Source organism: Typopeltis vanoorti, chromosome 10, assembly GCF_054136105.1.
Source record: "Typopeltis vanoorti isolate ZY-2024b chromosome 10, IOZ_Tvanoo_1.0, whole genome shotgun sequence".
Classification (NCBI taxonomy): Eukaryota; Metazoa; Arthropoda; class Arachnida; order Uropygi; family Thelyphonidae; genus Typopeltis; species Typopeltis vanoorti.
Genome location: NC_143558.1, coordinates 19,256,141 through 19,280,807, shown reverse-complemented (window position 1 = coordinate 19,280,807; position 24,667 = coordinate 19,256,141). Strand labels below are relative to the sequence as shown.

The 24,667-nt window shown below is 35.6% G+C and overlaps 1 protein-coding gene across 3 annotated transcripts in view; it reads right to left on the bottom strand.

Annotated features, from left to right (window-relative positions):
* flfl (serine/threonine-protein phosphatase 4 regulatory subunit 3 flfl) overlaps nt 1-24,667 on the bottom strand; it is a 229,579-nt gene that overhangs the window by 97,499 nt on the left and 107,413 nt on the right. For all 3 annotated transcript variants that reach the window (XM_090399682.1, XM_090399684.1, XM_090399683.1), the window contains one exon: nt 8,155-8,304. In XM_090399682.1, the coding sequence (XP_090255808.1) occupies nt 8,155-8,304 (150 nt within the window). The remainder of the gene's footprint in view (nt 1-8,154; nt 8,305-24,667) is intronic.

Here is a 24,667-nt window from a genome sequence, read left to right as displayed (position 1 = left end):
ACAATTCTGATATCGTTTTTAACACTCTCCTTTGTACTCTCTCTCCAATATAGAATCACAATGGAAACCAGGAGACTAGACCTGCACACAATAGTCCAAGTAAGGTCTTATCAAGGCCTTGTAAAGAGGCAAAATAACATCCTTATCTTTACATGTGAACGTTCGTTTCAGCATTACAATTATCTTTTGTATTGTATTTGCAATCTTTGCACATGGCCCCTAAACTTCAACTTCCTATCTATTAACACTCCAAGATCCCTAGCCTCATCAGTTTCTTCTAGCCTAATCTCACCAATATAATACGACATTAGATATCTAATCATGCCAAAGTAAATGACTTGACATTTACTGACATTGAACGGATACCCATTTTCCCATGCCTACAATTCCAGCCTATTCAAATCATTCTGCAAAGATTGCATATCAGCAGCATTCCTAATTACCCTACCCATCTTTGCATCATCTGCAAATAACTGTATGTCGCTTGTCAAATCCTTCCCAATATCATTATTGTACAGATTGAATAACAGTGCACCAAGCACTGATCCTTGTGGTACACCATTTGTTACCTTAAACCTTGCAGACTCAGATCCCCTGTATACCACTTTTTGATATCTGTAGTCAGCCATCCTCTTATCCATGCTAATATTGTATAACCTAAACCCCATTTTCTCCAATTTATGCAGCAGTCTGCCATGCTGTATTCTGTCAAAAGCCTTAGAAAAATCGTAAAGTATCATGGTGTATCCATTCCCCTTGTCTAGTTCAATGGTAAGGGATAATTTTCTTTACAGGGAATTATTCCAGGATAAAGATACGAGCAATACATCTCTATTACAGAGTTAGCCTCTTCTTTACCAAAACCGCACTGCGTGGCGAAGAGTCACATCCTTCCAGAGGTGCTTCCATTTTCATAGAACAGTGCGGATCTAGACTGGAAAGTCGAAAAATCTTGCAAAGGAAGGCAATGGCAAACAACTTCTGTACCTTTCCAAGAACATTCCATGAACATGCCAAAAATGAGAAAGTATGATATGGTGCTAGATGGTAAGACCCCCGGGCCTGAAGGCATCCAACAGGGGAAGAACAGAGGGCTTCTACAAGTAGAACTAGTTTTTATGATGTGTCCAGGTCAAACCCGGAAGGAAGCTTGGTCACGGATGTTGCTGATTGGAAAAGTGAGGCTCCCTGTTTCACAAGAAACCATAGGATTGAAACTTGGAATGTTAAGTATGAACCAAGGTAAGCTGGAAATAATAAAGATGGAAATGGAGTGCAAGAAGCACTCTATTTCCATCATATTGGGAATAAGTGAACTTAGATGGACAGGAATGGGCCATTTTCAGTCAGGGGACTATATGGTGTATTACTCAGGACATGAGACAAGTCATAAAAATAGAGTATCTTTCTTACTCAGGAAAAAGATTGCTAGGTATGTATTAGGTTATAATCCAGTGAGTGACAGAATCGTTTCTCTAAGAGTGAGTGGGCATCCAATGAATATGACATCATTCGGGTTTATGCACCTACTACAGAGGCATCAGAAGAAGACATTGAAGAATTTTATGGCAAGTTACAAGTGATAGATGCAGCACCAAAGCGAGATTCATGGCTACTTATTGGAGATTGGAATGCAAAAGTGAGAGAGACTGAGGAACAAGGAATAACAGGTCGTTTTGGTTTAGGTATTTGTAACACTGCAGAGAAGAGACTAGTTGAGTTTTGTGCAGAGAATTCTTTGTTTGTTGCTAACACCTGCTTTAAACAGCACAAAATAAGATTGTACACATGGACATCACCTGATGGACAATACAGAAATCAAATTGACTATATACTTGACAAAGAAGCTGCAATTCAGTTTGTCAAGACTTTTCCAGGTGCAGACTGTGGAACAGACCATGAGTTATTAGTGGCTACGATACATGTGAAACTATGGAAACTGAAAACAACACAAATGTCAATCAGATATGATCTTGGAAACATACCATCTGAATACAATATTAGCATACAGAACAGATTCAACACACTCAATTTGTGTGAAAGAGAATTAGATGAACTATGGGAAGAGATTAACGATATAATTAAAACGGAAGCAAAGAAGAATATTCCAACAGTTTGTAAGAAGAAGTCCAAATGGCTGTAGGAAGATGCCATCAAAATTGCTCAGGAAAGGAGGAAAATGAAGACCACAGGAAATTTGCAGAAAGTACAGCATTTGAATGCAGAGTTTGACCAAAACAAGAAAGGAAAAACAAGAGATCTTTTCAAAAAGATCAGAGAACTAAATGGAAGTTTAGTGCCAAGGTGACAATATTGAAAAGTAAACACATATCTTACAGAACTGCAGACATCAAAGAAAGATGGAAAGAGTATACAGAAGCCCTTTACAGAAAGGACTCCAAAATTACTGAGAAATTTGAAGAGCAGGATTATACACAGGAGCCAGTACCACTGGAGAGTGAATTGAGGTTGGCACTGCAACAGCTAACCAGTAAGAAAGAAACAGGAGGAGATGGAATACCCATTGAGCTGCTCAAAACCCTGGGAGAAGAGGCAGTTAAAATTTTAACAGCTCTATGTCAGCGAATTTGGATAACAACTGCATGGCATAGGGAATAGAAAAAATCAGTTTATATACCTTTATTGAAGAAAGGCGATGCAAGAGAGTGCGAAAATTGCAGAACTATAGCACTGATTTCTCATGCAAGTAAAGTCTTACTTAAGATCATTCAGAAAAGACTGGAACCATTCATGAAAAGAGAAATGCCAGATGAACAGGCAGGATTTTGAAAAGGCAGAGGGAACAAGAGATCAAATCCCCAATGCAAGATGGATAATAGAAAGAGCACAGGAATATCACAAGAATGTCTACCTTTGTTTCCTTGACTATAGTAAGGCTTTTGACTCTGTAGATCATGTGAAACTGTGGAATGTGTTAAGAACAATGGGAGTCCCAGAGCACTTCATTATCCTTCTGAGGAATCTTTATTATGAACAAGAAGCTACTGTCCGAACAGATCTTGGAGAAACTGAGTATTTCACAATAGGTAAAGGGGTGCGACAAGGATGTATTTTATCTCCGTACCTGTTTAACTTGTACAGCGAATACATTTTAAGAATGGCAGGATTGGAGGAGTCTTCAGTTGGAATTAAAATAGGTCGAAAAAATATTAATAATTTGAGGTATGCAGATGATACCACCTTGCTAGCAGAATACAAAAAAGATTTGGAGGAACTTATTATGAAAGTTAAAGAAGAAAGTGCTATACATGGCCTTCAACTTAACCTCAAAATGACAGAAGTTATGGCAACATGTGAACTTAATGATTTTGAAGTACATGGGAAGAAAATGGAAGCAGTTAACAATTTTGTGCTCCTAAGATCCTGAATTGATAAAGATGGTTATTGTACTGAAGAAGTTAGAAGATTATTACTCGGAAAGAAAGCAATGACAAATTTAAACAAGATCTTTAAAGATATTAGCCTCGCAACAAAAATCAGAATCGTGAAAGCAATGGTATTTCCTGCGGTACTGTATGGATGTGAAAGTTGGACCCTGCATTAAGCATAGATGCATTTGAATTATGGGTTTGGAGATGCTTACTAAAAATATTTGGACTGCAAAGCAAACCAATAAATCAGTGATAGACAGAATAAAGCCAGATTGCTCCCTCGAAGCTATGATCATCAAGCAAAAATTGTCATACTTCGGACACATTATACGAACAAATGACAGTCGGGAGAAGATGATGATGCTTGCTAAAGTTGATGGAAGCAGGAGAAGAGGAAGACCAAGAATTAGATGGGCAGATGGAGTTAAAGAAGCAACTGGAGTGCGCTTGGAGGTTCTGAAAGACATGGTCAGGGACAGATCAGAATGGAGAGTGTATGTTCATGGAGTCAGCAGGAGTTGGAAATGACTCAATGGAACATAACACACAGTTCAATGGTAACATTGTTATAGAATGTGAGTAAGTTGCTAAAACATGACCTTCCCTTAGTAAACCCATGTTGCTCATTGCAAAGTAGATTCACTATCAATCCATTCTGAATGCAGGCCCTAAGCAATTTTTCCAAAATCTTCACCACCACTCCTGAGATACTAATTGGTAAATAGTTGGATACATCGGTCGTTGCACCACTCTTGTGCAATGGAATTACCATACATTCCTTCCATTTGTGCAGAATCTTCCCTGTTCTGAGACTCTTTTAGCATATGTGCTGATATTCCATCAGTCCCTATTGCTGAATTGTTATTCAGTTTGTGCAACAGCTCTAATACCTCGGCCTCACACACCTGTGTTTCTTCATGTAGTGAAGAGGTAACAGTGAGCTCAATGTTGTGTTCACCAGGTTGATAGCTTTTAACGAAATGGGCACTCATTAACTGAACAACTTCTTCTGCATCTGTAACCCTCATGCCATCTAAATTTAGAAGAGTTATTCTTTCATATTCATTCTTTCTTTTACTTGCAGCATATTGATAGAATTCTTGTGGGTTGTCTTTAGCACGCAGAGCTAGTTTCTTTTCATAATCAGACTTCACTTTTCGTACAACAGTTGTGACTAATCTAGCCTGCTGCTTATAATGTGCATAACGGACGTCATCCTTATGCAAATGGTATTCCTTCCACATCATCCTTTTCTTACGAATCTCTTGCTTAATAATATTACACATCCATTTGACTCCTACTCTATTTATTATTCGAACTCTTGGGACACATTCTGATATCGCATCATTTAAGTATTGTTTAGATGCTTCCCATGCACTGTCGATATTCGTTCCACTGAACTCGATATACTCCTAATTGGTCATAATTTCCTGCTTTGATTATAGTGTCACCCTCTGACACTATAATCAAATCTAACACTCTTTGACCTCGAGTTTCTTCTGTCACGTGCTGCTTGAGGAAGTTGTCCTGCAACAGCTCAATAAATGCATTTTCATTCTTCTCGTGAGATTCTACTGCTAACCAATCAATATTTGGATAATTAAAGTCTCCCATTATGATTACTCTTTTTGCACTCACCTTTTCTATTTGGTGATGTATTTCTTCATCACCAGCAACCCGATCCACCAGGTCTGTAACAACACCACACTATGTAATTTGTCTTGTTAGATTCCACCTCACACCAGATGGCTTCAAATTCACTGCCACATGAAATATTGTTAGTAGTATTACTACATTCATAGGTCTCAACTCTAACTGGATTTAAGTCATCCAATATCATTAGCACTCCTTCCTCTCCTATCCACTCTATCCTTCCTAAAAATACTGTACCCATAACTTGATACCAGTTAGTAGGTCTGATTCTGATAGCCAGGTCTGACTAATTCCTACAATCTGAGATCGCAACATATGACTACGGCAACAAACTCTACCCCTTTGTTTCTGAAACTCCTCTCACAAAATATATTTCGTGAAAGTGTCAAATTAAATATGGACTCATATCAGAATAAGCACAACTATGATAGGGATCCAGGTGAATAAAATTTATCTGAAATAAGAGAGAAATTAGACAAACACTAAGCTAGCAGTAAATAAGACAGTCATCAAACCCATTTTAACTTATGGATGTGGGAGCAATATTAGAAATAAAACATAATCATAGGCTAGGGACTATATAAATAGAACAGTTCTGAGGAAACTTATGGCATGAACAGATGGTGTCAATGGCAGAATAATGTTAAAAATGAGGATAACAAAAAGGAATCTGACATTATTAATATTTCAGAATGTGTGAACAGAACTGACCTAAGATGTTATATCACTTAAACAGAAATTTGAGAGTTTAGCAAACAAGTGCTAATTTTTCACGTCAGCATGACAGGAAAAAAGATCAAAATCTAGAAGAATGAGGCAATTAATAGTACAATATAACTGAAATGTATGAGACCTGACCTGTTGTACAAATTGAATAAGCATTCAGAAATAGGGACTGATGGGATATCAGCATGTGTGCTAAAAGAGAGTTCAGCTGAACTGGCTACTGCTTTATCTTGGGATCTTAGAGAGTGAGCAGTTTGACAAGCTGTTTAACGAGTCTTAGAACATGGAAGATTATGCAAGAATGGAAGGAATGTATGGTAATTCCATTGCACAAGGGTCGTGGCAAAGACCAATGCATCCAACTATTGACAAATTAGTATCCCAGAGTGGTGGTGAAGTTTTGGAAAAATTGGTTAGGGCTCACATTCAGAAATGGGTTCGGTGAATTTCTACATTGCAATGAAAAACATAGGTTTACTAATGGAAGGTCATGTTTTAGCAGCTAGCTCACATTCTATAACTATGTTATTACCATTAAACTAGACAAGGAGAATGGATACACCATGATACTTTTGGATTTTGATAGAATACAGCATAGTAGACTGTTGAATAAATTGGAGAAAATGGGTTCGGATTATAGAGTATTAGCATGGATAAGAGGATGGCTGACTGACATATCAAAAAAGTGGTATACAAGGGATATGAGTCTGCAAGATACTACACAGATCAGTGCTTGGTCCACTGTTATTCAATGTGTACAATAATGATATTGGGAAGGATTTGACAAGCGACATACAGTTATTTGCAGATGATGAAAAGATGGGTAGGGTAATTAGGAATGCTGCTGATATGCAGTACTTGCAGAATGATTTGAATAGACTGGAATTATGGGCAGAGGAAAATGGGCATCAGTTCAATGTTAGTAAATGTAAAGTCATTCACTTCGGCATGATTAGATATCCAATGTTGTATTATATTGGTGGGATTATGCTAGATGAAACTGATGAGACTAGGGATCTTGGCGTGTTAGTAGATAGGAAGGTGAATTTCAGGGATGATGTCAAAGATTGCAAATACAACTCAAAAGATAATTTAATGCTGAAACAAACAATCACATGTAAAGATAAGGATGTCATTTTGCCTCTTTACAAGGCCTTGATAAGACCTTACTTGGACTATTGTGTGCAGGTCTGGTCTCCTGGTTTCCATTGTGATTCTGATATATTGGAGAGAGAGAGTACAAAGGAGAGTGTTAAAAACGATATCAGGATTGTGGAATACTAATTATGAAGACAGACTGAGAATTTGTAGACTGCAGACATTAGCAAACTGGAGAAAGAGGGGTGATATGATTGAGATTTACAAACTTCTGAAAGAGTCATACAAGATTTCAATTGATGGAATTTTTCAATTTATGGCGGGTGGGGAGAGGACATTCTTGGAAGCTGAGAATGAAGGCCACCAAGAAGGGTGAGGGCTAGATTTTTCTCTCAGAGGGTGGTGCATCATTGGAATGGACTGCCATTGGATGTTGTGAGTGCAAGCAGTGTGAATGAATTCAAGAATAAGTATGATAGTTGGTGTGTGGCCTCCCTCAATGAGTCTCTGACTCCCTAGAGGTTTCTCCTAATAATAATAATAATTTAGGTGCCAATAAAAAGTAAACATAATTAAGTAGTGCTATTACTATATAATAATATTTAAAAGAGACTTTATAGCTCAGTTGGTGCCCTTTGGTTGAGAGGATCTGGATTAGAATTCCATTTAGGATGCATAAAACTGTTGTCAGGAACTAAAGGTGAATTGGAAAGTATGTATTGTGATGCATCCTGCAGCACAATACATACAACTGGCTAGAGATACACTATGGAGACAAAATTAAATGCTCTCTATATAATAATTATAAGAAAGTTAATGAATAATATAATTCACTGAATAATACTGAAATCCAAGGAAGATGGGATATTTTAAGGAATAATGATTCATTTTAAATAATGAATATAATTCATTTCATAATTGTTGTTTGATGTTCTGAGTGGGAAGAAAAATGAGCAAAATAAGTGGCATTAATAATACAATAAGCAGAGTATACTCCTTTAAGTGAGTGCATTTATTCTACATTCCTACTATAGATTTCATATATAGTTTCATGTTTTCCCTTCCATAAAACTAAATCAATTCAGGCATAAAATGACTTTCTAAACTTGCTTAATATCACAAAATTTAGGATATTCCACACCAGATGTATACTGGATATTTCTTAGAAAATATGTATAAAAATTAAACAAAAATATGTACATCCTATTTGTATTATAATCCTTGGTAATAAATAAAATGTGATATCATCAAAGGATGAATAAGCAAACTTTTGATCACGATTTACCTTAAAAAATGATTCCCTATTCTGTGGCTGTAAAACCTGAGAAAACATGCAAAACTCTTTCAAAAACAGAACAAGGTCTCTTCTCTTATCATCGTCTGTAGCTTCATCAGTTAACTGGGCAAAAAGTTCTCCGAGAAATTTTTGATCCTCCTAAATACAAAATGAAAATATATTATTTTAGAATTTCTGACTTAAATAACACATTCATTAATCATATTTTTAATTTGAATATCAAATTTCCTACATAAAGAAAATTATTATCAAGCTAAAAAGATGAGGGGAAAAAACAGAATGCATACATGCACAAATTTGTTAGCAATTACCTACAATACCCTGCAAATTTATATTATAACTAATTTCAAACTATTACCTAACTCTGCACCACATAAGAACAAAATAAACCAAACAGTTAAAAAAAAAAAAAAAAACCTCCAACTCCTTTTATTCCCAATGTGAGTAGATGAAGCACTTAGTCGTAACATTATGTCTATATGTTGTAGACAGTTATCATTATGGCACAAGTATCACTTAAACAATGCATGCATTTTGATATTGATCATCCTTCTAAAGGAAGAAGTAAAAAGAAATTAGGTAAACCCTCTCTTTCTTGCAGGGTACACTACAAGCTTGTATTTCCTTGCTCAAAAAGTGCCATGACACCAAGATAATTCTGAATTTTGCAAAATTCAAAGAAACCACTAAATTTCTGCATTCATCATATTTATTATGCTGCAAGCTTTTTCTGGTATGTTTACTGGAAGACTGAAGTGGCTTAAAAAGTTACATGTTTGGTCTCTAGAGTAGGATCTCTGGACTAAAAAAAATTAATAAGAAATACAGAAAATTTATAAAAATGGAAAAAACAAAACAAAAAAACCTTAGCACACCAACAGTACAAGGCATACTACAGGTTTTGCTAATAGCCTTTCATGGGTGGGAACCACATAAAAACATTATTAGCTTTGATGGTCAAGTGTGATATTGTTATAAATATTCATCTCATTGCTGAGCAAAAAAAAAAAAAAAATTAAAAAAATATTCTCTCCATTTATTTAATGTTTTAAAAAAACTGACACCCACTTTGCATAGCAAAGAAATCTTCTCTGATGGGTAGTCAATGTATCTGGTTGTCATTAATCCTCATTAAAATTCTCATTCTATCTAAGGGACATGATTTAGCTATAGTTCCCAAAAATTACCAGATTTTAATTTTCCTCCACAATATTGAACAAAACTAGCCTCTCCAAAACTCTGCCTGGAAGTCTGTTTTGTGATACTTAAAGCCCCCCCCCCCCCCCCATCAGCCGAAATCAAAGCTTTGCAGGCTCTAAGACACAAAATCCATCACCATTACCTATCATCACATCTCACCATTACCAAAGCTACTATTACCATGGATGCCTCTGACTATAATAGAAAAATAGCCCTTCTGCAATGTGATATATCTACATATCAAGAAATTGACTGCAATACAAATAGCCAGTTCAAAAAACTAAACTGATTACTTGATGAGGTCACCAGTCAAGATGGAGATACTACAGGCAAACCAAAGATCCATTTTGCTCACCTTCCACTCCCCTTTTAAGGTATTTCTGAGATCCATAAAGAAGGCATGCCTCTTCACCCCATCATACATTGTATTGATTTTCCGACTAACCACATAGCTAAAGTTTTACCTCGACTGTTAACTTTCCAAATTGGTAATTCCCATTCATTCATAAAAAGAAAAAAGTCTGGGTTTCCTAGCTAAAGTAAAGAACTTATCCCTTCAACCCACTGTTAAACTTTGGCAGTGAATCTTTATTTATCAATGTCCCTTTTGAAAATTCCCTTCATTTGCCTTCCCAAGCAATTCCTCTGGATATAATCAAATTATCATAGTCAATATATGATATTGATATAATCAAATTATCTAAAACAATACTTTTTTCTAAAATTTTTAGACCAAAAATTAGGGCATTTAATTACACTAAGCTGAATTCATGTTGCAAGCTGTGAAAATGGCTTAGGAAAATACTATATTACGATTGTGCACTTACTTAAGGGGTAAAGGTTTTGGAAGAATAAGATGTATGGATATACTATAGTACTTAATTAGATTGTGCCTCTGTAGTAGCTGAGTTGGTATAAAAGAGGCCTCTGCTTAGAAAGACCTGGGTTTGAATCCTGTCTTTAGCATGAGGAACCTTTTCATTCAGATGGTGAGTTAGCCAGTCTAATATGGAGCTGGAGGTTTTTCTCCTCAAAACAGACAAACCAGCCCCACGAACAAGCATATCTACAGACATAAAATACTTGCCCTTTGGGGATACAGCACTGGAATGGCAAGCCAGCTACATTAAACTGGCTATAACCTCTAATCAAGAGCCTCTACTTGTCTGGGACGAACAAGGATTGGATGGATGGATTATCAGTTTATTTTGTTAATGAAATTATATTGTGAGAAAAGTAACTATGTTGTTAAAAAATAACAGACTCTCAATTACATGTCATGTGTATTACTTGTAAGATTAATATAGAACTAAATGAGTGCATTAATTTGATTAAAATTTTATTTATTGGAAATAATAACTAATTTAACTTAAACGTGTTCATGATATGTAAAACTTACTTGTTTTGCAATGAAAAACTGGTTTTCTTGCACACATGAAGCATATGAGATTTACTGTTTTCAAGTAAAGCACCATAACTATATAACAAGTAATGACAGCTGGAGCAAAAAGAACACTTATACTGCTGTGAGAGAATGGAGATTTTTGAAACTTGATAGTTGATATCTATGAAGTCTCTCATATAGAAAAAAAAAACCATTAAAAATTATTACAACAATGACGATAGAATAACTGTTGCAGGAAGAAGATACAGTAGGTTGGGTTTTTAATAACTGCTTTTTTTTTGTATTCTTTCATATTAGAAAGAAAAACTTCTGAACATTAATGGGGATAAAAATACGGAAGAAAGTAAAGATGATTTGTTTACATTATGACTTTTAAAGAAAACCTGCAACTAAAATTGCAAGTATTTTTGTGATTCTTTAAAAGGAATATTGCATTTGAATATTTGAATTAAGGATTTCAAATCCACAAGTTTTATTTCCAACTCTCTGTAAAATAAAACAATGAATGAGATGATGTTTTAAAATGAAACAAACAAAAAAAAAAAAAAGTGTAAATTACGCGAAGAAAATAATACATTTTGAATGCATCTAGAACGAGGCTAATATATTATATAAATATATTAAAAAAATATATCAGAAGATACTTTGAAGAATCTTCTACAACTGTCGCATGCCTTAAACACTACCCTACATTACCCTACCATTCTCCAATGGGACAAGGATAACCTAGATACTTTAAAAACTATCAAACTGCACTCATTTTCACTTAGATGATACACAAATCACCAGACAAGATTAGTAGTTTCTCCTGACACTGTTAGTCTTTTCTGGCATAAACACACGTCAATAATGTCATCACTTTTTATCCATCCAAATCTGTCCATCCTTAGAATATTGTTCACATGTTTGGGTTGGTGAACCTAAAACCTCTCTAAAATTTTTGATGATGTCCATAAGTGAGTAATTTGGCTGACTGATGCTCCCTTCCTCTCTAACTCAGTTCATCCACTATCTCACAGATGGTCTATTTCAGTCTTTTCTACAGGTACATTCATGGATACTGTTCCACTAAACAAAGATCCATCATTCCTTTGCATGCTGACTATAAAGGGATGTTGGACAGCAGCTGCCCAACATTACTTGACAGTCCAACTTCAAACAGAATAAATCTGCCTCCCTCTCTTCTATATCTATCTGCCTCTGCTCTCTGGAATAGACTTCCTCAACAACAACCTCTAGCATTACAAGAAAAATGCTAATAGATTCCTCAAATCTCACCCTCACTCTACACAAGAAATTAATCTACTATAGGTTCTTTTACCTTTCTGTGGGAGAATAATAAATTATGAAAATCAACAGGTGTGTTAATTTTCATAATTTAACTTAATTTAATTTTCATAAAAAACAGTGACATATAAAAATTTCTGCACATTTGGAAAGATGAACACTAAGAATAATCATTGCAATGGTGTTTGTATACACTACCAGCAGAAAACTGTTTTGGTGTGATGAATGACAAACATACATTCCAACCAGTTCATAAAGGCAGTTTCTGGAACAATCAGATCTACTCCCACAGGTTAGTTTTCATACTTTAACAATACAGCATCATAATCGCTAAACAGCTAAAGACTGTTAATTATCCAGGAGAAAAAATAATGAACAGAACCCAATACAAAAAAGATTTGAGTTCAATCAACTTAGATTCAAATCTTACCAAATATCTGGAAGTTACTCTCACAGAAAGCCACTGTCAGATGAACAGAACCAGAATTGGTCCAGTTCAGTAACCAACATATTAGAACTCACTATTAGTACTCCATTCTCATAATAAAACTAATAGGCTTTGACCCTCCCAAGGAAAACCAGAGGACATTTAGAAAAGGATGTGGTGACTTATATCTCATATACTGCTATAGTATGAATGAATGGTGTGCACACATGCATTTATCCACAACGTTGCTTCTATATAATGTTGTCATTTTTTATGAATGGCTGAAATGGATGAACACAAATTTGTATAGCATTTCCTCAGTTAGGAAATTGAAGAAAGCAGAACACTAATTCCTTGATGTGCTTGTCTCATTCACCAAACAGAGAAGATTAACATTCTCAGTATACAAGGGAAAAGAAAAAAAAAAACTTTCAATACTGGTAGATATTTTCATTTACTGGTTTGGTTGACTAAGGAATTAACATAAACACTCTCAAGCCAACAGGCTATAGGTCTGAATTTTGCTGTGGGCAAGGAGGTTGGTAATTAATGACAAGCAAGAATGCAGTTACTTTACCATACATCAACAATGCAACAAATGATCGAAAAGTTGCTTTCATACCTATGAAAAAATTCTCTATGATAATTATTACTTAAATTAAGGGGATATTAAATCCCACATAGTTTTAAAACCGAATATTTCTTATTCGGTTTTAAAACTATGTGGGATTTAATATCCCCTTAATTTAAGTAATATTTTCATTGCCGAAATGAAGCTTATTAGCTCTTTATATTTAAGTAACTTAATGGTTGCACCTGTTTGGATAACTCGTTCGCAGAGTATATAAGTTCTTTTCGCTATACACTTTGGTATTAGGTCTAGCTACTCACTGATGAAGCCTCAAAAAAGGCTGAAACCAGTCTGGATAGTGACCTCCCTCCATAATGTAATAACAGCATACATTTCCTAGGAAATGTGTTTTTACATTATGGAAAATACCTAAAAATAGTGATCTGAACTTCCCCCACCTTTGCAATGAGTCATCCGGTATTGTACTACGTACTAGGATCACTTGCATTTGCTAACGCTAGTGTCGCCGATACTTTATAGTTTACTATATTCGGCAAGAAACTCTCTGATTCCAATCTTTGAGTTTCTTATTCGGTTTTAAAACTATGTGGGATTTAATATCCCCTTAATTTAAGTAATGTTTTCATTGCCGAAATGAAGCTTATTAGCTCTTTACATTTAAAGTTCTCTATGATAATACTCAGGTCATCCAAACCTCACACCCTTCACAAGAAGTCAGACACATAAAAATTTCTGCACATTTGACAAATGTTATGCCATAAAACGAGAATGTTCAGCAGTGATTCATATAAAAGAAAATATTATTAAAATTTTTTAAAAGAAAAAGGAGATAATCAAAATTAGGCCTGGCATATCACACAACAAAGGAAAAACACTACACAATTTCTGAACTAACAAGAATACCATCCTTTGAATTAATAACTATATGTATACGAGGGTGGTCTGAAAAGTTCTCAGCGCCTAACAATGAAAAAACGGATTTATAATTTCAAAATTATTTTTATTTTTCAGAGCCCTGTTTTTTAGGGTATTGACTAAGTGTCAATACCCTAGGTGTCATCAATACCCTAAAAAACAGGGCTCTGAAGATCGGCTCCAGTGAATAGGCACTGAACAACGAATTTAAAGTGATCAGTAATACTTTTCAAAAAAAATGGATATAGCCAAAACACTATTAACAAAATTCTCTACAAGACCACAATAAAAAACAAAGACAAACCAGACTACAGTAAAACTATAACCATTCCCTACATTAAAGGGACATAAGACAAAATAAACAGAGTATTTACTACAAAAATACAACCTCAAAGCCACCTTTAAACCTCCTGCAAAATTAAAAAGTTTACTCAACTCATCCAAAGACCCTCTCCCTCCGCTGGCGCACTCTGGAGTATACCGTATTTACTGCACCTGCAACATACCATACATAGGAGAAACAGGACGCACAATTCCAATCAGACAAAAAGAACATAAACGACACATCAAATATAATAATTATGGTGAAGCTGGCCTTTCTGATCATGCTCTGAACACCTTACATAGAATTGACTGGAAAAGAACTAGTTGTCTACATCACACCAAAACATGGTATGAATGCAAATTTAAGGAAGCTTGTGAGATCATTATCAACCACCCCAATCTAAACAATAATGATGGCCTAAAAATCCCATACATATGGAAGGCATATATTCGTCCCACGAATCCTTTCTCTCTAAGAACAACTATAAACAGGACTTAGAAAATCCAGGATCCTAAATCCATAATAACAACTGTAATACTGAAAAATAGGACATCACTGTTAAGGAGAAAAAAAAAAAAAAATCTAAAAGAAAGTTTATTCATGTTGTAATTTATAAATATTTTTTTTTTTTAAATCATAAATAACAATTGTAATAATAGAAATAGGACATCACTGTTATTGGAAGGAAAACCATCTGTAAGCAACAATATTTATTCATGTAATCAAAAATTAAATTACTTGATGTAATTTATTTTTTATTATTTTTTTTCACTAGAGGTCATGCCAGTGAGTAGCATGTGATCAAATCATTGTTTCTCTAGCTTACAGTTTGAAATGTAATGCAGCCTTGTCTTGTATATTTATGTATGCTCCAGATGATGATCTTGATATGAAGAATCGAAACATCGGGATAATAAAAAGAGTTATTCTAACATGGTCGTAGAATCCATAATTTCAAAAATGAATGATACATAAATCCCTAAAGAACAATATTACAACTATTTGAATGAAAGACTAATAGAAGACTCAAGACATTAAGAGGCCACATAACAATAATTGGTGCATATGCACCAGATGAGAGAAAAGAAGACAGTAATATATTTTATGAATTACAGAATGCCATAGATAAAACAAATAAAACTGACTATTTACTACTAGCAGGAGATTTAAATGCCAGAATAGGAAACAAAAAATACAAAACAAACATGGATAAATTTGGCAAAGATACAAGTAATCAAAATGGTAGCAGACTGCGCAATTTTGTCATTTATAATAATATGAGAATAACGAATTCAGTGTTTAAACACAAGGAAATACACAAATATACTTGGTCAGCCAGAGGATACAAATCGGTAATTGACTACGTTATCGTAAATTTTAAATTAGCAGAGTTAGTTTTAGATGTAAAAGCATATCGAGGCTTTGAATTAAACTCTGATCATTATATCGTATCAGCAAAAATTCGATTTAAACCAAAGCAGCTAAAAACACATAAAATTGAAAATTCTTATCGACCAATGTACAAAATTTCTTCATTACAGGATCCCCAAGTTAGACAACAATATCAAAAATGCACAAACTTAAAAACAGAAACAACACATGATTCAAGTGACAGAGAAGATTTGTTTCAAATTCTCACAAAAGCAGCAACAGAAACCTTAGGAATAAAACGCAAATGGATTAGAAAAAGAGGACTATGAGACTGGAACAAAGAAATAGAAAATATAACAAAAAAAGGACAGTTACCAGAAATGGCTAAATTCCAAAACAATAGAGGCAGAAATAGAGTATAAAAGAAACAGCGCAATTACAAAATGAGAAGGAAAAAACATACAGAGAGATGGAACGTAACAGAACTAGAAAAGGATTTATTTAAGCCACAACCCAAAACTTATAAAGTAGTAAAATACACGAATAAAGAAATAAAAGAAAAGATAAAAATACAAACAATCGATTTAGAAAAATGGCTGACCTATTTCCAAAATCTCTGGACAGATGAGAACAATGAAATAAAATTTTATAAAACAAAGAATGACCTAACAGAAAATATCACAATGTTAGAAATGAAAAATACAATAAAGAAGATGAAAAATAAGAAAACAATATAAATATAGAACTATACAAAAATGCAGGTGAAAAATGTAGTCAAAGACTTCTGAAATATTTTAATATAGTTTGGATGTCTGGAAAAAAGCACTGGTTATCCCAATCTATAAAAAAGGAAATAAAGAAGATTGCAACAACTACAGGGGAATTAGTCTCCGTTGAATACAGGATATAAAATATATGTAGGAATATTAAAAGAGAAGCTAAGCAGTATTGTAGAGGACAGATTACTAGAAGAACAAAATGGCTTCTGAAAAGGCCGATCCTGCATAGATCCAATTTTTACTCTAAAATCAATAAAAAAGAGAAGAGAATTTCAAAAAGAAACACATGTGGCCTTTATTGATTATGAAAAAGCCTTTCACAAAATTAGTAGACAAAAACTGTTTAAAATATTAGCTGATTTAAACATACCAAATCAACTTTTACAATCCATTCAAGAAATATATACAGGAAATAAAATAGCAGTTAAATTAGAATACATCTCAGAATGGAAAGATATATCAAGAGGAGTACAACAAGGATGTACCCCCTCACCTCTGCTTTTCAATATATATATATATATATATATATATATATATATAAAAATAAAATAATTACAACAATCTGGAAACAGTATAACACATTTGGTAAACAAATAACCCCACAAATGAACATAGATACACTACTGTTTGCAGATGATCAAATAGTATTAGCTATTTGAATTATAAGGCAGGTAATTATAATAGTCTTAGACATCAGAAGATGATTTACAAAGATCATTAAAATCATTAAGGATATCTCAAAACAATATAATATGACAATATCTAAAGAAAAACATAATGGCATTCAAAGGAGAAAACCCAACAAGAAGTAAAACAGTGATAGATAATAAAATATTAGAACAAGTAAATACCTTCAGATACTTGAGGTACGATTTATTACACGAAGAAGAAAAAGACTGACACCAAAATATCAAACTTTGTCAAAGTAAATGGCATAATAAATAATATATTTAAGCCATCCCTAGTACAAAAACACACTAGAATCAGACTATATAACGTCCTGTCAAAACCAACTCTACTATACGGAAGCGAAACATGAACCATAAAAAAGGAAAGATGAAAAACGAATTCAAACAGCAAAAATGAAGTTTCTCAGAAAAACAGCTGGATATACCAAGTGGGACCATAACCAAATTAAGAAATTTTACAATCCCTGAAAATAAAACCTTAATTACTAAATAAGACAGTATAAACAAAAATGGCTAGAACATTTATATTGCAGAAGAGTATACAAAAAAGCATGCAAGTAACTTACATCTGTGTATGAATGCTAAGAATATCAGAAACAAAGAGGTAGAATCTGCAGCCTTAGTGAATACAATGGGACTTAGCCTGCAGGCATTAGTGACACCTAACTATCAGAAGCAGATGTACTAACTGATAAATTGCAAATGGTACAATATTTTTAGGAAGGATAGACAGGATAGGAGAGGAGGGTGCATGCTGCTAATGATATCAGATGACTTGAATCCAGTTAGAGTAGAAACCTATGACTGCAATACTAGTAACAATTTTCGATGTGGCAGTGAGTTTCAAAGAAAACTGGTTTGAGTTGGAATCTAACAAGATCAAATATACAGTGAGTGTTGTTACCAACAAGAGAGGAAGAAACACATTACCAAATAAAAATGATGTGTGCGAATCAAGTAGTTGTATGGAGGATTTTAATTATCTGAACATTGACTGGGTCATATGAAACTGAATTTATGGAGCTTTTGTGAGACTACTTCCTCAAGTAGCATTTAACAGAAAGAATTTGAGGTCAAAGAGTGTTAGATATGATTATAGCGTCAGACTGGATTTCAGTTAAAGATGTAACTGTTCTGCCTCTGGTGTGCGTTACTCACTTGGAAAGTGGCTAAGTTTATGAATGTCAGATTCAGAAAAGTTTATGTGCTGAACTATAAAACAGGAAATTATGATCAACTGAGGAGTAATGCTGGATTCAGTGCCATGGTACTGGTTGTTGAATGTGAAGAATACCGAAAGTGCATGGGAAGCATTTAAAAAAATACTTAAATGATGCAATATCAGGACATGTCCCATCCCTAGAGTCTGAAGAATAAATAGGGTAAGAGCGAAATGGATATGCAATCTTATTAAACAAGACATTCTTAGTTTGAGTGGCTGTTTTTGAAGTTAGTTGTTTTCGCTATATTGTGTATTTTGGTAAACCGAGAAGACGGGGTCGGAACTGGATGCGTGACAGTGGAAGAGAAAATTAAGATAACATAAGTTTTCATTATTTAGTTTTATTTTATTTATACTTAGTATACTTAAATGTTTTGTTTATATTTCTTTGTACTTTTTACTTATATAGTTATACTCCCTTATACTTCAGTTGTAATAGTTTCTCAACACTATTTTGAATAATGGAGGCAGCAGCAGTTAAAATTACAAATGGCGTATCGCCAAGTCATCCCCCATTTAACGTGATATCATACGGGATTTTGTAGCATGTGGGACTTGTGGAATGTATGCATCCCGGCAGTTATATATGTGGCAGGTGAGAGAAGGGGAAATATGTATATGCGCAAAATGCAGGCAATGAGTTAGAGATGACTATAACTGACCTTGTTGAGTCTGAGGTGGAAGATTCTCTATGTAGAGAGATGAGTGGTGTGATAGAGGGCGAGAAGGCAAGAGAAATATAAATAAAATAATATGAGTGGGGAGTATAGAAAGGTTGAAGGATTGTGAAGTTTTCGGAGATGGTCTCAACTGGGAGGATGAATAACAAATAAGAGTGGCTAACTTGCAGAGAGAGAGATATATATGAGCTGAAAGAGCAGGTGTAATGTCTAGGGAATGAGATGAGAAGAGTGAAAGATGAGATTAGGCAAATGGAAAAGGCAAATCAGAGTAGGAGTGAGAGAGAGTTATGGGAATGATAGAGGAGGAGTGAATAGGAACAGTAGAAAAGAGGGAATGAGAGAGAGTTATGGGAATGACAGGAGAGAATAGGATAAGTGGAAGAGAGGGAATGAGAGAGAAATATGGGAATGATAGAAGAGGAGAGAATAGGAACAGTGGAAGAGAGAGTTATGGGAATGATAGAAGAGGGGAGAATGGAAACAGTAGGAGAGAGGGAATGAGAAGAATGCGAGGGAGCACTGGAACCAGGGAGTGATGTCAGGAAGGCAGGTAAGTAGATGAACACAGAGCAAATGTTAGAGGAGAGAGAGTGAGGGATACATTTGAGCAATCGAGGAACAGGGTGATAAGAGGTGTAATGCATGTGGACTCAATGAGCTGTGGTGTTCAAGATAGGCTGCATGAGGAGTGTTTGCCTGGAGGAACTAAAGTGTGGCTATGGTAATTAAGAGGGGTGAAAGGGTGGATGAGATGATTGTGATGGTAGGAACAAATGACTTGAGAGGTAATGTAAACTGGGCAGTGAGAGATATGAGATTCTTGCTCGGGGTTGTATGAAAGAAGAGGCGGAGAGGAAAGATAGCATGCATGTTGCCTAGGTATGATAGTGACGAGCTGGGCAGAAGAGCAGTAATATTGAATAACATAATAGCTAGAATGTATCAGAAGAGAGGACTGGAATATGTGGATGCTTGGAGGGCTTTTGAGGACAGAAAGGAATTGTATGTGAGAGATTGCTTGCATTTGAATGAGGAAGGATGTAGGCATCTGGGGAAATTGCTGTTCTGAACGAGTCGGGGTGTCAATGCAGGGAAACTAGAATGCCCAGAGTGGATGGTAGCAGGGGTGGCCTCTTGTGGGAATGGGTGCTTGGGAGAAGGGGGGACAACATCAGGTAACGCTAAGCCCAGTGGAGTCTAGAAAGGATAATGCTGGGTATAGAAACAGTGGCATTTTTATGCTTTATACTAATGCCAGGAGTATTCGAAATAAAGGAGAGGAATTGGTGCCATTGATACCATCAGCCTCGTAAAAAGATTATTGGGATCACTGAGATGTGGTTGACAGAAGAGGATATAATAACAGCAATAGAAGTAGCAGGGTAAAGCATTTTTCGGCAGGATAGGATGGGAAAGCGTGGTGGTGGAGTACTGCTCATGATCAGTGACGACTTATGTCCTCCTCTAAGAGGCTTTGGGAGGCAGTGACACTAAGGATTTTGAAAGCATGTGGTGTGAAGTACAGGTGGGAAAGACAGAATATTCAGTGGTGTGTTGCTAGAAACCAAGGAGCACAGAGGGTGGGGACCAGGAGATGTTTAGACAGTTGAGCTTGGCAAGTGCAAGAAGAATGATTGTTATGGGAGATTTTAACTACAGCAGTATAAATTGGGGAGAGGAAGATGCATGTAGCAATAAGGGAATGGAATTTCTAGAGTTCTTGAAGGACAAATGTCTTAGGCAACATGTATAGAGGGAACAAGAGGTTCAAGAGTTTTGGATTTGGTCATAGCATCAAAAGAATTGATAATAACTGAGATGACATCTCTCCCACCAATTGGAGAGAGTGACCATGTGGTTTTGACTTGGAAGATGAATAGACATGCAGGAGTATCAAAGAGATGGGAACGTATGTGGAATTATAAGGCAGGCGATTATAATAGTCTTAGACATCAACTTGGGGAAGTTTCATGGAGGGAGGAATTGGAAGGCCTGGATATCATTAATGCTAGGGAAATTGTGAAGGAGTATTTTTTAGCAGCAATAGTAAGCTGTATTCCACAAGTGAAGAAGAGGACACAATTTGGAGTAAAGTGGATGACAAACAATATTAAACAGGAACTGCATGCGAAAAAGAGGCTATGGAAGAGATATAAGGAGACAGGTGAAGAGCAAATGCATGAAGAACACAGGCCAGGAGAGTGACTAGTATGGTAAGGAAAGCAAAACTGGAATATGAGAAGAGATTGGCTCTAAGATCCAAAGAAAATCCTAGGAAATTTTTTAGCTATGTGGCCAGTAGGAGGAGAAATGATTGTGGAAGAAGTGGGATAAAAATGGGAATAGAGTGACTGATGCAGAGGACATAGTGGAATTGTCCAATGAACACTTTATTGGAGTATTTCATCCTGAAGGAGTAAATTTTAATACTAGAGGGATAAGGCAGGTTTGAGGTTTAGAGGTGCAGGAGCAGAGTGTGTTCCAAATACTGAGTACTCTTGATGTCAGTAAAGCTGTGGGACTGGATGGTATTTCACCACGAGTTTTGAGAGAATGCGCTAAAGAATTGACAGCTCCTCTGACCTGGCTTTTAAGTCAACATGGATTTGTGAAGGGGCACTCCTGTTTTAGTAATATGCTAGCCTTTTATAATAAAGTTAAAAGAGCAGTAGATGAGGGAAAGGCATATGCTGCCATTTTCTTGGATTTAGCAAAGGCATTTGACAGGATGCGACATGATAAGCTGATATTTAAGTTGCAGCACATGGGTCTGGATGTCAGGTTGGTCAACTGGATTTAGGATTGGCTGTACGATAGTTATCAGAGAGTTGTGTATGGTGGGGCGGTTTCAAGGAGGCAGAGGGTTACAAGTGGGGTCCCACAGGGCTCAGTACTAGGACCTATATTGTTTAACCTTTATATCAATAACATTGTCAGTGGATTGCAGGGGGATATTTAGTTGTTTGTGGATGATGTGAAGCTGGGAAGTGTTATTAGTAATAGTGCAGATGTGGTAGCCCTGCAAGAGGATTTGAATAAGCTAGACAGATAAGCAAATAAATGGAGGTGTCTGTTTAATGCAGAAAAAAAAGTAAGGGCTTGAGGTTTGGGACTCTGCATACTCCTATTGGAGGAAGTAGGGGAGACAAGAGATCTGGGGTTGATGATTGATAGAAAACTGAAATTCAGGGAGCATATTGCAAAGGTGGTGAAGGTAACCCAGAAGATTGCTGCAATAATGAGACTCCACATGGCCTTTTTGGGAATGCAGAGAACTGACCAAGGCTTCTGACCTTATGTCCAATTGTCACCTTCTCATGGTGCACCCTGGACACCTGGATATTGAATGAACAAAGATGGACTGGCAATGAGGGATTTAGCTGACCAAATTGTATTCTTATTGGTTTAAACCATAACTAAAATTATGGTGCAACATGATGGAATTCCATGCTGGCTGGGACATCATCTGGTTAAACAAGGCCCCAGTTGTTTTCATCAGGCAACTAGGGTGACCAGCGAAAAGTCAACTACTGAAACAAACCCCAACAGCAGAGATCAAGATTGGCACCATGAACGTAAGCATTCAATGGATGAGTATGAGATCGAAATAACAGGTGTTACTGAAACAAAGAAGACAAGAACAGCTGAGATCTTTCTATGCAACAAATACAAATTGTTATATTCAGGAAATAACAATCAGGGAAAAAGTCACTATAATATTAAATACTAAATACAAGGCTAATCTTCTTGAATGGCAGGCAATATCAAGTAATGATGTGGGCTAATATCAGAATGGGGAACTGAACAATGAGACTTATTTATGCATATAGTCCCTCAGAAGGTTCTACCAAGGAAGAAGTGGAGGAAGTTTGAGGCATTAGAGAAGGCAGCTGACACAATGAAAAAGAAAAGTTGGTCCTTGTTGGAGATCTAAACAGAAGAGTAGGAAGTGATTACCAGACATATAAGGATGTTTTGGGAAAATTTGGAGAAAAGCTAATAATAATGTTAAGTGCCTGCAAGATTTCTGTCAGGATATGAAAAGTTATTACTAACACCATTTTCCAACATAAAAATGTGCACAAATTCATAGAGAGAAGATCAAGGAAATAAAAGTCAACGAGACTATGTTATTGTCGACTGATGTTTCTCCACTAGTTCAGGACACAAAAAGAAATGATCGCCATTTAGTATTAGGAAGGGATTTGATATGAGGAAGATAAAACTGAACTTTATATTGAAAAAGAAGGGTGTGTGAAATGAATCAGTTGAACAGCTATCAGATGTGAACTGTAGACTTAGATACAAAAACATTATTCAAGAAAAAATGAAAGAGTTTGAAAACAAAAACGAAACCTTTGAGATTCAGTGGCAAACCCTAAAGAAAACTGACTGATTCCGCCAAAGAAGCATGTGGTGAGGTAATCTACAAGGATAGAAAAATCAAAACTCCATCAAAAATACATAATGACCATCTGACCAGTATGCATAATTCAAAAAGCATGATCAGAGTTCCAGATGATTGGAGTAGAGCACTCATAGTACCCATCTATAAAAAAGGAATAAAGCTGAATGTGAGAATTACAGAGGAATTTCTCTACTGGTAAGATTTATGCAAGTATTCTTGAGAAACGGCTAAGAAAAATTGTGGAGGACAAGCTTGGAGAAGAACAAACCGGGTTCAGGCCAAACAGGGGTTGTCAGGATCAGCTTTTCACTTTAAGACAAATAGTTGAGAAATCATGGGAGTATAACAAGGATCTCAACTTAAGTTTTGCAGATCTGGAAAAGGCATATGACAAGGTGCCCAGAAGAAAGCTTTTCAAAACACTACAGTTATATGGTGTAAATGGAACATTACATTAAACCTGATATTAGAACTGGAGATATCAAACTTAGCTATTTGGTTTGTTCAGATGATGTTTTACTCCGAACACATCCAGTCCAAGTCTCCAGGATTCTCCGACTAAATTGAACAGCTGTAACAAATTTGGTATGAAAATCAGCATTAAAAAAAAAAAAAAAAAAACAAGGACAATGAAAATAAGCAGGAATATTGAAAAAATCAACTGCATCCTGAATGGTGAACCTATAGAACAAGTGAAACATTTCAGCTATTTAGGCACACTTTTTTAGTGAAAATGGCAAATTAAATATAGAAATAGTCAGCAGAATTAGCAAAGTTGGTATGGTAGGAATGAAATGAATAAATTTATATGGCATAAGACAGAGATTAGTGAAATCACTAAACTAGTTGTATACAAAGCAGTGTTCAAACCAATTTTAACCTATGGACCTGAGTGCTAGGTTAGAAATGAAACACTTGATCAAAGACTGGACACCACAGATATGAGAGTCCTGAGACAGATTAGGGGACTGAACAGATGGTATCAATGGCAGTATCATATTAAAAATGAGAATATTAGGAAAGAACTTGACATTAGCATTCAGGAATGTGTTAGCAGAGCTAATCTCAGGTAGTATATGGCTACTAAATAGAATGGGAAGAAAAAGACTCACAGGAAGACCAAGATGTAGGTGAATTGATCGTGCTGTATTATGTTAAAAGCCTTAACAAAGTCCAAAAGTGTCATGGTGTACCATTC